The sequence below is a fragment of the Microcaecilia unicolor genome, chromosome 3 (assembly GCF_901765095.1).
Source record: "Microcaecilia unicolor chromosome 3, aMicUni1.1, whole genome shotgun sequence".
Classification (NCBI taxonomy): Eukaryota; Metazoa; Chordata; class Amphibia; order Gymnophiona; family Siphonopidae; genus Microcaecilia; species Microcaecilia unicolor.
In genome coordinates this window covers 357,560,708-357,575,642 of record NC_044033.1, presented here as the reverse complement: position 1 = coordinate 357,575,642, position 14,935 = coordinate 357,560,708, and the positions used below count along the sequence as shown (strand labels likewise).

General features: G+C 47.2%; 1 protein-coding gene across 1 annotated transcript in view; it reads left to right on the top strand.

Moving 5' to 3' along the window:
- REPS1 (RALBP1 associated Eps domain containing 1) overlaps positions 1-14,935 on the top strand; it is a 294,751-nt gene that overhangs the window by 158,689 nt on the left and 121,127 nt on the right. Inside the window, 1 exon segment of the mRNA XM_030198532.1 lies at positions 7,365-7,445. Coding sequence (XP_030054392.1) covers positions 7,365-7,445 — 81 coding nt within the window.

The window sequence follows — 14,935 nt, the reverse complement described above, 5'->3', positions numbered from 1 at the left end:
GTTCTCCCGCCCGGTCGCTCCTTTCTTCTTGCAGTCTCCATGTCAAAAGGGAACCAAGGTGATTGAGTTTCAGGCCACCGTAGATTCCTTGTCGGTGCTCCAGGCCATTGTTCCAGTTCCCCAGGCCGAATAGGTGCAAGGCAGATACTCCATCAACTTCATTGTTCCAAAGAAGGAAGGCACCTTTCATCCAATATTAGATATCAAGGGTCTAAACTTCTGCCTCTAGTGTCCTGCTTTTGCATGGAAACACTTAAGAGCAGTCATAGCCTCAGTTCAAGCAGGAGAATTTCTCACTGCCCTTAATCTCAAGGAGGCATGCTTGCATATACCCATGTGGCTGCTGCATCAGAGGTTTCTACATTTTGCGGTGCTGGGCCGTCACTTCCAGTTCAGGGCTTTGCCCTTCAGTCTTACCATGACACCAAAAATATTTACCAATGGTATGGTGGTGGTGGCGGCCTTTCTTTGGCACCAAACAATCAGAGTTCACCCATATGTTGATGACTGGCTTATTTTTGTGTCATCCTATTTGGAAGGTGTGGCAGCAATGGACAAAGTTGTCCATCTTCTGCAGTCGTTGTTTTAGGTAATCAGTTTTGAGAAGAGCAGACTGAATCCATTGCAGATGCTGGAGTATCTGGGCATTCTATTCAACACAGCAAGAAAGAGGATCTTCCTCATGGAACACAGGAGTCTAAGCTGGTTCAACAGATTCATCTTCTCAGTCAAGCCCAGCTCCAGGTCTGGGACTACGTCCAGGTTCTGGGGTCAATGAGAGTGGTGATGGAAGTGATGCCATGGGCAAAGGCTTATATGCGGCCGTTACAGGAGTCTCAGCTGCTGGTCTCCAGTATCTCAGAAGTACAACCTTTATCTTCCTTGGATGCTGGTTGCCAGACGTAGTATGCAGTTGTTGTCACCCAGGAATTTGATCGCTAGAACTCCCTTTCTGATAACACAATGGGAGGTGGTGACTACAGATGCCAGCAAGTCGGATTGAGGAGTTCATTACAAGTTCCATTTGACACAGGGTACCTGGACAGAACAGGAGTCTCAGTGTTCAATAAATTGCTTGGATCTCAGTGCAGAATACCTTACAAGAATTTGCTCCCTTTGTGGTGGGAGCCCAGATCCGAGGTTTCTCTGACAGTGTGACGGCGGTGGCATATACCAACAAGCAAGGTGGGACCTGCAGCTGCCCAGTGGTGGTGGAGGTGGCTTCTCTCATGAGTTGGATGGAGAAAAATATTCTCTGCTTTTTGGCAGCTCACATTGCTGGGTCCTTGAATGTGGAGGTGGACTTTCTCAGCAGGCACTCCTTTGGGAGAATGGGAAGTATCCAGCCAGAGTTTTCAGCTGATAGTGAACTGATGAGGTTCTCAGCTTCTAGACTTGATGATGACGAAAAGGAATGCCAAAGTGCCCAAGTTCTTCAGTTGTTGGAAAGAACCAGGCTTGATGGAGATCGATGCCCTACTGCAGCCCTGGCCAGAGACATCTACTGTATGTCTTCCCTGCTTGGCCCATAGTAGGCTGTGTGTTGAAAAGGATTGCATTGCACTGTGGTCAAATAATTCTCGTAACCTTGGATTGGTCACGGAGGCTGTGGTATGCGGACCTGATTCAACTACTAGATGGGGATCCTTTCCGTTTTCTGCAGGTTCACGGCCTACTGAATCAAGGTTCAGTTCTCATGGAGGATCTGTGGTCTTGTGGCTTGGCCATTGAAAGGGCTCAGTTGAGAGGAAAAGGTTATTCTGATTCGGTCATTACTACCTTGCTTCAGGCTCAGAAACGCTCTACATCCATGGTGTATGAGAGGGTGTGGCGGATGCTCGAGGGCTGATGTTCTGAGCGCAGACTTTCTCCCTTCTCTGCTTAGATTGTGCACATTCTAGTGTTTATTCAGACAGGTCTTTAGAAAGGATTGGAGTTAGTTCAGGTTGCATTTTGGTCTGTTCAGAGACCGACTATAGAAGGCGTCTATTGTGGGTCACCCGGATATCATTTGATTCCTATGAGGATTGGGCCACTTGTGGCTTCCCTTTTCTACATCATGTCTAGAGTGGAACCATAATTCAGTCCTTCGGGCTCTTCAGAAGCCTCCTTTTGAGCCACTCCGGGAGGCCTCCTTGAAAGATCTTATAAAGACAGTGTTATTGGTGGCTGTTGCATCAGTATGTAGGTTTTTGCAGCTTCAGGCTGTCTCTTGTCAGGGTCCCTTTCTCCATTTTTCAGAGGCAGGTGTCTCCTTGTCCTTGTCCATAGTTCCTTGTTTCCTTCTGAAAGTGGTATCAGCATTTCATTTCAACTAATTTGTGGAGTTTCCGTCCTTTCATAGAGAGGACAAAAAGGCTCAGTATTCTTTCTTGAAGCTTCTCGATGTGCATAGAGTCCTTATTAGATATCTGGAAGGCACAAATGAGTTTCGCAAATCAGACAAACTTTGTGCTTTTTGGTAAGCAGAGGCTTGGCATCATGGCTTCCAAGCCTAAAATTGCTAACTGGCCGAAGGAGACTATCCCATCAGCTTATTTGCTTGCAAGGACGCAGGCCCCTTCAGGCCTTGCAAGCTCATTCTATGAAACATACAGCGACATCCTGGGCGGAAGCTACCTTACTGTCTCAGGCTAATATTTACAAGGCGGCAACATGGTCAACGCTGCATACCTTTGCCAAGCACTACAGGGTGGATGTTGTGGCATGCTTGGAAGCCAGTTTTGGAACTTCAGTCCTCAGGGCAGCAAGGCTCCAGGATCCCACCCACTCTAGGGATTGCTTTTAAACATCCCACAGGTTCTTGAATAGTGGGAAGGTATGTAATAGAAGGAGAAATTAGGATTTAACTGAATAATTTCTTTCCATTAGTCCTTCCCACTATTCCAGAGGCCTGCCCGAGGTTTCTGAGATGTTTAGTCATTGTGAAGTAATGGGTCAAATAACAACTGTCACCTTGCATGGTGCTTCCTGCATATCTCTTGTTCTCTACAAGCTGTCTGGAGGAGAGAGGTCCACACATGTTTGCTCGTCTGGTTGAGCTTTTTTGCCATCTGCAGTATTACTATGTGAAAATAAGATTTTCAGTAAAGTGAATTCTATTTGTATACGCGTAGTATAAACAGTATTGTGCTGATTACACTTCAAAAGTAATTACTTACAGCTACTTTTACTGCTTTTAGCTATCTAGGAAATTAATTAGAGTTACTGTTATCCATCTAGGAAAGTAGTTACTGATTACAGTTACCAGTTTAGAGTAACTAATTACTTTTCCTTTTGAACATTAGATGAGTGTAATGGTTTTATTCAATCAAATAAACATAGTTTAATAACAGATTTTGTAATAAACCTATGTGATGGATGCAACACTACACAAAGGAGACAGAAACAAAAAAAAAAAAGCCAAGATCTGCCACAGAACTAGCAAACCAAAAGAAAAAAAGCAGATCAAAAAAGACAAAAAAAAAATGGAACAGGAGGGTAATAGAAGAAGTTTCGCCCTCAGGCTGCGTCAGGGGTATAAAAAGCTACAAAATAAAAATACATAATGAATAAAGTATAAACAGCACATAGTATATTTTATAATAAAACATATCTAAAAACACAATCAAATCATATAAGATAAAAGCAGATCAAATCTAAAAACATAATACAATAAAATAAAATACAAAATAAAATAAATAAAAATTATAAAATCTCACAATGCTTGGCCTCAATTGCCGTCTCTTATGCACATTCAATGATCTAAAAACATTGAAATTAATATTCACTTTATATTTAGTAATTTTTTGTTAAAAGTAAGAACCAGTAAAAGGGAAATGGGACTTGATATTTATTTTCTGCATTTATAGCCCACATTTCCCCACCTCCTTTCAGGCTCAATGTGGCTCACAAATACCGTAGTGGCGATCGCCATTTCCGGATACCGCCTTTCTAAGGTTTTTTTTTTTTTTTGCAACTACATTCAAAGCGGTTTACATATATTCAGGTACTTATTTTGTACCAGGGGCAATGGAGGGTTAAGTGACTTGCTCAGAGTCACAAGGAGCTGCAGTGGGAATCAAACTCAGTTCCCCAGGATCAAAGTCCACTGCACTAACCACTAGGCTACTCCTCCACTCCATGCCTATTAGATGGGTTTCCATGTTCTAATAGATAGCAACTCAAATCAATAGAAATTAACTTTAGTGTAAACACTACCTAAAAACATCATACTGTTCTGTGACAATCGTTAAAAAGAACTACACAGTGACCACAAAAAAATTTGATTCACTTAACCCTCCATTGCCCCGGTACAAAATAAGTACCTGAATATATGTAAACCGCTTTGAATGTAGTTGCAAAAAAAAAAAAAAAACCCTCAGACAGGCAGTATTCCCATTTCCCTTTTCCCTTTTACTGATTCTTACTTTTAACAAAAAAATACTAAATATTTGATGCTATTATTATGCAATCTTCTGTCTACTAATCTTTTATACCCTCCCTTTTGCTTTCTGTTTCTCTCTCTTACTTCCCTTTTCACACAATCCCTCTGGCATTGCTTTCTCCACTCTGCCCCCCTCCCCTGGGTCTGGGCGTTCCAAGAATAATATACCTGTTCCTATACTGTTTATATCTCCATTTCACAGATCTGATTGCTCCCTTGCTTTCCCTTGAGCCTGACCTGATTGCAGCCAGACTCTGCCTATTTTGGCACAGAAAGGTGACAACACACACTTCTGTAAATTGTTGTATAGCTATGGCATCTACACTGGCTACTTTGTGGCTATGATGTATATATCTGTTGCTATACTGTATTTATATCTGTTTCATAGACATGATTGCTGCCTTGTTCTCTTTTGGGCCTACCTCATTTGCAGGCAGACACTTCACTTCTCTTATCAAACTCAACCCAAACCTGTTCTCTTACCAATAATCCTTCCTTCTGTACCTGAATATGTCCCCTGTCTCTAGCCAACCCGCACTGTGGGGCATTTCCTCTACCAGATCTTGCTCTTCTGATTCAATTTCCTATTTTCGACGGGCGGGATCTGGCAGAGGAAAGGCCTATGGCATGGGTTGTGGCAGGAGGCAGCCTGATGAAGCGTTGACTGGTCTGCTATTCAAGTGGCGAAGAAGAAACAAAGAGAAAAGAAGCACCAGTATCAATCTAAGGCAGGCAGGTTTGAAGGGAGTGAGAGATGTCTGGATTTGACAAGGAGTGGGAGGGGAGGAGGGAGCAGAGGAAATGATGCTGGAGGGATTGTGGGAGAAGGGAAGCAAGAGAGTGTATGTAACAAATTGTAATCCTCATGCCGTTACTGCCACAAAGTAATTAACTATAGTTACTCCATTACTATAATTAACAAGTAACTAATTGCTAATTTAATTACCATGAAAAAGTAATTACTATAATGTGTTATTTGTAACATGATACCGCACAACACTGAGTATAAGTGAATTTGGTATTCTACAGAACTTTAGCCCTTGAATTTTCTACCTCTTGCAACAGAATCTGTCAGAAAGTTGCTGACGAAGACATCAGACTATAACTATTAAACCCATAGTACATGGGGTAGTCAGCATTGCTCACCATAGTTCAGCAGACTTCTAGTACTATCTGATCTTACTACTGATTGTGTTAAGGAAGATTACATTTAAAAAGGAGTATTAACCGAGAACCGCAAAAAAAAAACCAAAAAACGCTCAAACCTTTCAGTTTTGGAAACATTTAATCTTTTAATAATGGTTAGAAAGTATTTAAGAACCTAGGCCCCAATGCTCAGAAGTAACGCGGGCGCTAGAAACCATTAGCGCCATTCTAGCACCTGCATTTAGCTGTGCTGAATGTTGAGAGGCTCAGAGTGCTGCAGCAAATGAGTGCACAGACGAGCTTTCAAGTGGGTTTGCTACTGTAGTCAAGCTCATGTAAATGAGATCATTTTGTATTCCTCCCCGATGCTCAGAGAAGAGTCATTCTTCTTTCTGCATAATCTGTTGGTTTTGATTGCTTTTGGAAGCAGAAGGAAGCCCATGGAAGCCCTTCTTAAGTGCTGGTCGTGAAAAATAGCAGACCCAAGTGAAAGAACCCATTGGTGTGTGCTTCCTAAGTCTAAATTTAAAGCGGCTATGCTAAAACAAATTTAAAAACTCCCAAAGTGAAAACACACATTGGCATCTAAATATAAGCATCCAAATAAAAATAAAACTAATAAACGCTTATATTTAGGCTGCAGAAAACAGACACCAATGTGTGCTTCATATTCGGGTTTCGTCAGGCGCATGCGAAGAGATGCTGAGCTTACTGCAGAACTCTTCTGCACACAATCTTTCCGTGCCAAGGCACAGTCATGCAACCGAACTCCCTAATGCTCAGAGTTGAGCATTAGGACATTGTTCTTCCTTACTGTTCTGAGTATCAGGGCCTTAAATTCTTTGATATAGCAGAGATGATTTCATAATCAATATATACACCACTTGATTTCTACTTTGGGAAGCTGTATCTCCTAAAGGGTTAGTTTGCATATATTGTGACATTAATGAACCTTTAATCTTAAACCAGAATACAGTGGATATGATTTGTTTGGTTGCTCCTGGAACATGCATGCTATAGAGCCATGGTAGTTATGTAACACTGTCCTTATTCTATGTATTTGCAACATACGTAATTTTCAGTGATTTCAAAACTTTAAAAATTGTTAGTTTGATTTATGTGGACATCGGTGATCTAACTGTATAAAATGTCTTGCATGTTATTGCTTTAAACAGATTAATTTTTTAAATAAATATAATGCAAAGAATAATGTGCAGGTCTTGTGTCAGCAAATGTAATTGTGCTAGTATTAATAAAATATAGTTTTAGTTGATTTTAACAAGATGTCAGTAAACTTTTTAAAAGAAGAATGTTTCACAAATATTAAATGCATGTTTTTAAGACTGACAGCATGGGACTGGCAACCAGGGCCTGAAGATCAGATTTGTGTGCCACTCAGTCTGATCTAGAGAGAAAAATTTACATTCACCAGTTCAGTAACTGGGAAATGTAAGCCATATTTGACCTATGCCAAAAAAGAAATCAGTTTGAACCTTTCTGTACATCAGCGGTTCCTTTCAAAGAAACAGATACTGCTTGTTGCATCTTTTGCAGCTTAGTATGCCCAGTTTTGAGCGAAATTCTGTAGACATGCATGCAGTGTTAATATTTTAGTTGCACAAAAAATTTAACTGTTTTAGATTGTTGTTTGTTTTTGTTTAATCTATTCTTGCTGTCATAACAAGAAACTTCTTGCAGAACAGCTCCCTGAACTTTTAAGCTAAATCTTCTACAATGATCTTTTATTCCCTCTTTCTTATCATGCTGACTTGTCTCTCCTCTGTCTGTTCAGCAGTGGGAGACATTTAGTGAACGCTCTTCAAGCTCACAAACTCTGACCCAATTTGATTCTAACATTGCACCAGCTGATCCTGTAAGTCAATCACTTAGCTTGCTTGTTTGAAATTAATTTTATTAACCCTGATTTTCTGTGTAATGTATTTCAGCTGTTATGCATGATTCAGTGTACTCTTCAGGTTGGAATGGTGGCAGGCGTTTATTAATTTTATCTGCTTATTTGCTTATACACATGTGCACCTTCACAGTTTTCCTTCTAAGCCATTGTAGTAATTACATAAAACTTGTTTTCCCTTTAAATTTTTATATAGTACAGTTGTTCTACTGTGCTATAAAATCTCTGCATACTAGGATTTAACTCTACATTATAAAGGAGGTGTCTCCCTTCCAAAGTAAAGCTAAGAGCCCAAGCATGTTTGTTCTTGTTTTTTGGGTTTTTTTTAAATTATTTTATTTCATTTATTTGGCCTAACAATTTCCTCCTCTGCGTTTTTAGTTCAGTTTGGAACCAACCTCTGTTGGGCAACATCACTTGAACTTTCATTTGAATTTTCCCCCCAGTTTTTTTTATAGCTCAACCCAGTCATGGCAAAGACAGTAGGGCTACACACCACAACTCTTGCTAAAATACATTGAATGTGTATTCCAAATTTGATCATTTGGTGTTGTGATTATTATGTGGCAGAGCCCCTGCCTCATTTTGCATCCCTCCCCCCCCCCTACCAAATTGGGAGCTGAGTGCTGCCTCCATAGCAAGAGTAGCCTTAGAATTAAGCCCTAGTCTTTCACCTGAAGGTACAGAGCACTTGCCACTGTTCCCAGCCTAAATATGTATGCTGTATAATAGGGCACCCTTTTGAGTACTGCTGATCTTACAAATTATTTTGGTATTTTAACCAATAAATTAAAATATAAAATATTCACTGGACTGGGAAGGTCAAAGAATAGAACATAAAGCAGAAACTGAAGCTACCTGTTCTTTTATTTCATGTTATGTGTATAATGCTTCATATAAAAGCAGGTCAAAGTGTAGAGAAAGTAATGAGACAACTTATTTGTCATTTTGTGATACAGAATTAGAGGGCATTTAAAAAAATTCAGGTGACAGATTTAAAAGCAAACTATTACTACATCTTCTATTGCCTGGTTAAGTTATAGACAAAACCCTTGGGTCACATGATGCTGCTGCAAGAGCCACAAACTCTTAACATGGTATCACTAGATTTCTCCGAGGACAAGCAGGCTGCTTGTTCTCACTGATGGGTGACGTCCACGGCAGCCCCTCCAATCGGAAACTTCACTAGCAAAGTCCTTTGCTAGCCCTCGCGCGCCCGCGCGCACCGCGCATGCGCGGCCGTCTTCCCGCCCGAAACCGGCTCGAGCCGGCCAGTCTTCTTTTGTCCGCACTCGGTACGGTCGTGTTTTCGCCGTGTCGAGCCCCGGAAAGTCGACCTCGCGCGTCCAATTTGTTTGAACGTGTTTTTTTCCTTCGGGAAAGCTTTGTCCTAGTCGGGAAGTGCTCCGCAAACCCCCCGCCGGGTTTCGTGTAAATCCTCCCCGTACTTCCAGCTTTTTTGCCCCGGTAAGTTTTCTTTCGTCGTCGGGGTAGGCCTTTTTTCGGCCTCGGTCGAGATTTTTTCTCCCTCTAAATTTGGTGCTTCGAATTTCGCCATTTCGGCTTTTGATTTCGCCGGCGTGATTTTTCCGCCCATGACATCGAAGCCTTCCAGCGGCTTCAAGAAGTGCACCCAGTGCGCCCGGGTTATCTCGCTCACTGATCGACACTCGTCGTGTCTTCAGTGTCTGGGGGCCGAGCACCGCCCTCAGAACTGCAGTCTGTGTTCCCTGCTTCAAAGGCGGACTCAGGTAGCGAGACTAGCCCAGTGGAACGTGTTGTTCTCGGGCTCTTCGTCGGCATCGGCACCGGGATCTTCGAGTGCATCGACGTCGTCAGCGTCCAGACCATCTTTCTCGGCCGCCCCTGCATCGAGTGCATCGAGGCATCGGGCCTCTGCATCGGCGCCGAGACATCGGATAGCTGCATCGACGTCGGTGGTACCAGGACCTCGTCTGCTGATGTCGTCGGACGGTGGTGCATCGGGTGGAGTGCAGGTGAGGGCTGTCCATTCCCCTGCTGGTGGCGGTGAGCCCTCGGGTGGGTCTCCGCCTACCCTGAGGGCTCCTGCGGTACAGCCCCCCCGAGATCGACCTTCTTCAGTCTCGGCCCCGAGGAAGCGACGGGTGGATTCGACGTCCTCCTCGTCGGTGCCGGGGAGCTCCGGTGACATGCTTCGGAAGAAATCGAAGAAGCATCGACACCGGTCTCCTCCCCGTGTCGGCACCGAGAGCTCTGGGTCGCCGAGGGATTCGGCACCCAGCAGGCATCGGCACCGAGAGGACCGCTCACCCTCTGTTCAGGAGGTGTCGATGCGCTCCGCTCTGGACAGCCCGGAACAGCCTCCACGCCCGGAACAGGTACTGACGTCGACGCCTGCATCGACCTCTCAGCCTTTCTCTACAGCCGCTCTAAACGAGAGCCTCCGGGCCGTTCTCCCAGAGATTCTGGGAGAGCTGTTGCGCCCTACCCCTCCGGTACCGGCGGTGCTTGCGCCACCGGTACCGTCGAGCGTGGCGCCGGCTGGCCCATCGCCCAGGTTGAGGTCCCCGACGTCGGTACCGCGTGCGGTACCGACCGCGGCCACCTCCCAGGAAGGCTCCCCGACTACGTCGGCGGAGGGAGCTTCGCCGATGCGGGCGAGGGAGTCTACCTCTCGACGCCCCCATCGTGGACAGGGTTCCACGGAGTCGAGCAGGGCGAGGTTGCAGACACAGGTCCGTGAACTTGTGTCTGACACCGAGGGTGAGGCCTCGTGGGAGGAAGAGGAAGATCCCAGATATTTCTCTGACGAGGAGTCTGGGGGTCTTCCGTCTGATCCCACTCCCTCTCCTGAGAGACAGCTTTCTCCTCCCGAGAGTCTGTCTTTTGCCTCCTTTGTCCGGGAGATGTCTACGGCCATCCCCTTCCCGGTGGTTGTGGAGGACGAGCCCAGGGCTGAAATGTTTGAGCTCCTGGACTATCCTTCTCCACCTAAGGAAGCGTCCACTGTTCCCTTGCACCATGTCCTGAAGAAGACATTGCTTGCGAACTGGACCAAACCATTAACTAATCCCCACATTCCCAAGAAGATCGAGTCCCAGTACCGGATCCATGGGGACCCAGAGCTGATGCGCACTCAGTTGCCTCATGACTCTGGAGTTGTGGATTTGGCCCTAAAGAAGGCTAAGAGTTCTAGGGAACATGCTTCGGCGCCCCCGGGCAAGGACGCTAGAACCTTAGACTCCTTTGGGAGGAAGGCCTACCATTCCTCTATGCTCGTGTCCAAGATCCAGTCTTACCAGCTCTACACGAGCATACACATGCGGAATAATGTGCGGCAGTTGGCGGGCTTGGTTGATGCTCTTCCCCCTGAGCAAGCCAAGCCTTTTCAGGAGGTGGTCAGGCAGCTGAAGGCGTGCAGAAAATTCCTGGCCAGAGGAGTTTATGACACTTTTGATGTTGCGTCCAGGGCCGCTGCTCAAGGTGTGGTGATGCGCAGGCTCTCATGGCTGCGTGCCGCCGACCTGGAGAATAGAGTCCAGCAGCGGATTACGGACTTGCCTTGCCGGGCGGATAACATTTTTGGCGAAAAAGTCGAGCAGGTGGTAGAGTCTCTCCACCAGCGGGACACCGCATTCGACAAGTTCGCCCGCCGGCAGCCTTCAGCTTCTACCTCTACAGGTAGACGATTTTTCGGGGGAAGGAAGACTGTTCCCTATACTTCTGGCAAGCGTAGGTACAATCCTCCTTCCCGACAGCCTGCGGCCCAGGCTAAGCCCCAGCGCGCTCGCTCTCGTCAGCAGCGTGCGAATCAGCAAGGCCCCGCGGCTCCCCAGCAAAAGCAAGGGGCGAGCTTTTGACTGGCTCCAGCAGAGCATAGCCGACATCCAAGTGTCAGTGCCGGGCGACCTGCCTGTCGGAGGGAGGTTGAAAGCTTTTCACCAAAGGTGGCCTCTTATAACCTCCGATCAGTGGGTTCTCCAAATAGTCCGGCAAGGATACACCCTCAATTTGGCCTCTCAACCTCCAAATTGTCCACCGGGAGCTCAGTCCTACAGCTTCCAGCACAAGCAGGTACTTGCAGAGGAACTCTCCGCCCTTCTCAGCGCCAATGCGGTCGAGCCCGTGCCATCCGGGCAAGAAGGGCTGGGATTCTATTCCAGGTACTTCCTTGTGGAAAAGAAAACAGGGGGGATGCGTCCCATCCTAGACCTAAGGGCCCTGAACAAATATCTCGTAAAAGAAAAGTTCAGGATGCTTTCCCTGGGCACCCTTCTCCCCATGATTCAGCAAAACGATTGGCTATGCTCTCTGGACTTGAAGGATGCCTACACACACATCCCGATACTGCCAGCTCACAGACAGTATCTGCGATTTCAGCTGGGCGCACGCCACTTCCAGTACTGTGTGCTACCCTTTGGGCTCGCCTCTGCGCCCAGGGTGTTCACAAAGTGCCTAGCTGTGGTAGCAGCGGCGCTTCGCAGGCTGGGGGTGCACGTGTTCCCATATCTCGACGATTGGCTGGTGAAGAACACATCCGAGGCAGGAGCCCTGCAGTCCATGCAGATGACTATTCGCCTCCTGGAGCTACTGGGGTTTGTGATAAATTACCCAAAGTCCCATCTTCTCCCAGTGCAGAAACTCGAATTCATCGGAGCCCTGCTGGATTCTCGGACGGCTCGCGCCTATCTCCCAGAGGCGAGGGCCAACAACTTGTTGTCCCTCGTCTCGCGGGTGCGAGCGTCCCAGCAGATCACAGCTCGGCAGATGTTGAGATTGCTGGGCCACATGGCTTCCACAGTTCATGTGACTCCCATGGCCCGCCTTCACATGAGATCTGCTCAATGGACCCTAGCCTCCCAGTGGTATCAGGCCGCCGGGGGTCTAGAAGACGTGATCCACCTGTCCACGAGATTTCTCGAATCCCTGTATTGGTGGACGATTTGCTCCAATTTGACTCTGGGACGTCCCTTCCAAATTCCTCAGCCTCAAAAAGTGCTGACCACGGATGCGTCTCTCCTGGGATGGGGAGCTCATGTCGATGGGCTTCACACCCAAGGAAGGTGGTCCCTCCAAGAAAGCGATCTACAGATCAATCTTCTGGAGTTGCGAGCGATCTGGAACGCTCTGAAGGCTTTCAGAGATCGGCTGTCCCACCAAATTATCCAAATTCAGACAGACAATCAGGTTGCCATGTACTATGTCAACAAGCAGGGGGGCACCGGATCTCGCCCCCTGTGTCAGGAAGCCGTCAGCATGTGGCTTTGGGCTCGCCGTCAAGGCATGGTGCTCCAAGCCACATATCTGGCAGGCGTAAACAACAGTCTGGCCGACAGGTTGAGCAGGATTATGCAACCTCACGAGTGGTCGCTCAATTCCCGTGTGGTGCGACAGATCTTCCAGGCGTGGGGCACCCCCCTGGTGGATCTCTTCGCATCTCAGGTGAACCACAAGGTCCCTCAGTTCTGTTCCAGGCTTCAGGCCCACGGCAGACTGGCGTCGGATGCCTTCCTCCTGGATTGGGGGGAAGGTCTGCTGTATGCTTATCCTCCCATTCCTCTGGTGGGGAAGACTTTGTTGAAACTCAAGCAAGACCGAGGCACCATGATTCTGATTGCTCCCTTTTGGCCGCGTCAGATCTGGTTCCCTCTTCTTCTGGAGTTATCCTCCGAAGAACCGTGGAGATTGGAGTGTTTTCCGACCCTCATCACGCAGGACGAAGGGGCTCTTCTGCATCCCAACCTCCAGTCCCTGGCTCTCACGGCCTGGATGTTGAGGGCGTAGACTTTGCCTCTTTGGGTCTGCCAGAGGGTGTCTCCCGCATCTTGCTTGCTTCCAGGAAAGACTCCACTAAGAGAAGTTACTTCTTTCATTGGAGGAGGTTTGCCGTCTGGTGTGACAGCAAGGCCCTAGATCCTCGCTCTTGTCCTACACAGACCCTGCTTGAATACCTTCTCCACTTGTCTGAGTCTGGTCTGAAGACCAACTCCGTAAGGGTTCACCTTAGTGCAATCAGTGCATACCATTACCAAGTGGAAGGTAAGCCGATCTCAGGACAGCCTTTAGTTGTTCGCTTCATGAGAGGTTTGCTTTTGTCAAAGCCCCTGTCAAGCCTCCTACAGTGTCATGGGATCTCAATGTCGTTCTCACCCAGCTGATGAAACCTCCTTTCGAGCCACTGAATTCCTGCCATCCGAAGTACTTGACCTGGAAGGTCATTTTCTTGGTGGCAGTTACCTCGGCTCGTAGAGTCAGTGAGCTTCAGGCCCTGGTAGCCCAGGCCCCTTACACCAAATTTCATCACAACAGAGTAGTCCTCCGCACTCACCCTAAGTTTCTGCCAAAGGTTGTGTCGGAGTTCCATCTGAACCAGTCAATTGTCTTGCCAACATTCTTTCCCCGTCCTCATTCCTGCCCTGCTGAACGTCAGCTGCACACATTGGACTGCAAGAGAGCATTGGCCTTCTATCTGGAGCGGACACAGCCCCACAGACAGTCCGCCCAATTGTTTGTTTCTTTTGATCCCAACAAGAGGGGAGTGGCTGTAGGGAAACGCACCATATCCAATTGGCTAGCAGATTGCATTTCCTTCACTTACGCCCAGGCTGGGCTGGCTCTTGAGGGTCATGTCACGGCTCATAATGTTAGAGCCATGGCAGCGTCGGTAGCCCACTTGAAGTCAGCCACCATGGAGGAAATTTGCAAAGCTGCGACGTGGTCATCTGTCCACACATTCACATCTCATTACTGCCTGCAGCAGGATACCCGACGTGACAGTCGGTTCGGGCAGTCAGTTCTTCAGAACCTGTTTGGGCTTTAGGATCCAACTCCACCCCCCGAGGGCCCTGTTTGTTCTGTTCCAGGCTACACTCTCAGTTAGTTGGTAAATTTTTTAGGTCAATCTCAGTTATGTCCTCGCCGTTGCGAGGCCCAATTGACCAATGTTGTTGTTTTGAGTGAGCCTGGGGGCTAGGGATACCCCATCAGTGAGAACAAGCAGCCTGCTTGTCCTCGGAGAAAGCGAATGCTACATACCTGTAGAAGGTATTCTCCGAGGACAGCAGGCTGATTGTTCTCACCAACCCGCCCGCCTCCCCTTTGGAGTTGTGTCTTCCCTTGAACTGTATTGTCTTGCTACATACTGGACTGGCCGGCTCGAGCCGGTTTCGGGCGGGAAGACGGCCGCGCATGCGCGGTGCGCGCGGGCGCGCGAGGGCTAGCAAAGGACTTTGCTAGTGAAGTTTCCGATTGGAGGGGCTGCCGTGGACGTCACCCATCAGTGAGAACAATCAGCCTGCTGTCCTCGGAGAATACCTTCTACAGGTATGTAGCATTCGCTTTATCACTTTGTTTCTAATCTAGTAATAAAGATAATGGCAGATAAAAGCTATTGTCAACATTGCAAGCATACCCTTATTGACTAAGGGCCCTGTTTATTAAGGTGCACTAGTGTTTTTAGTGTGTGCTAA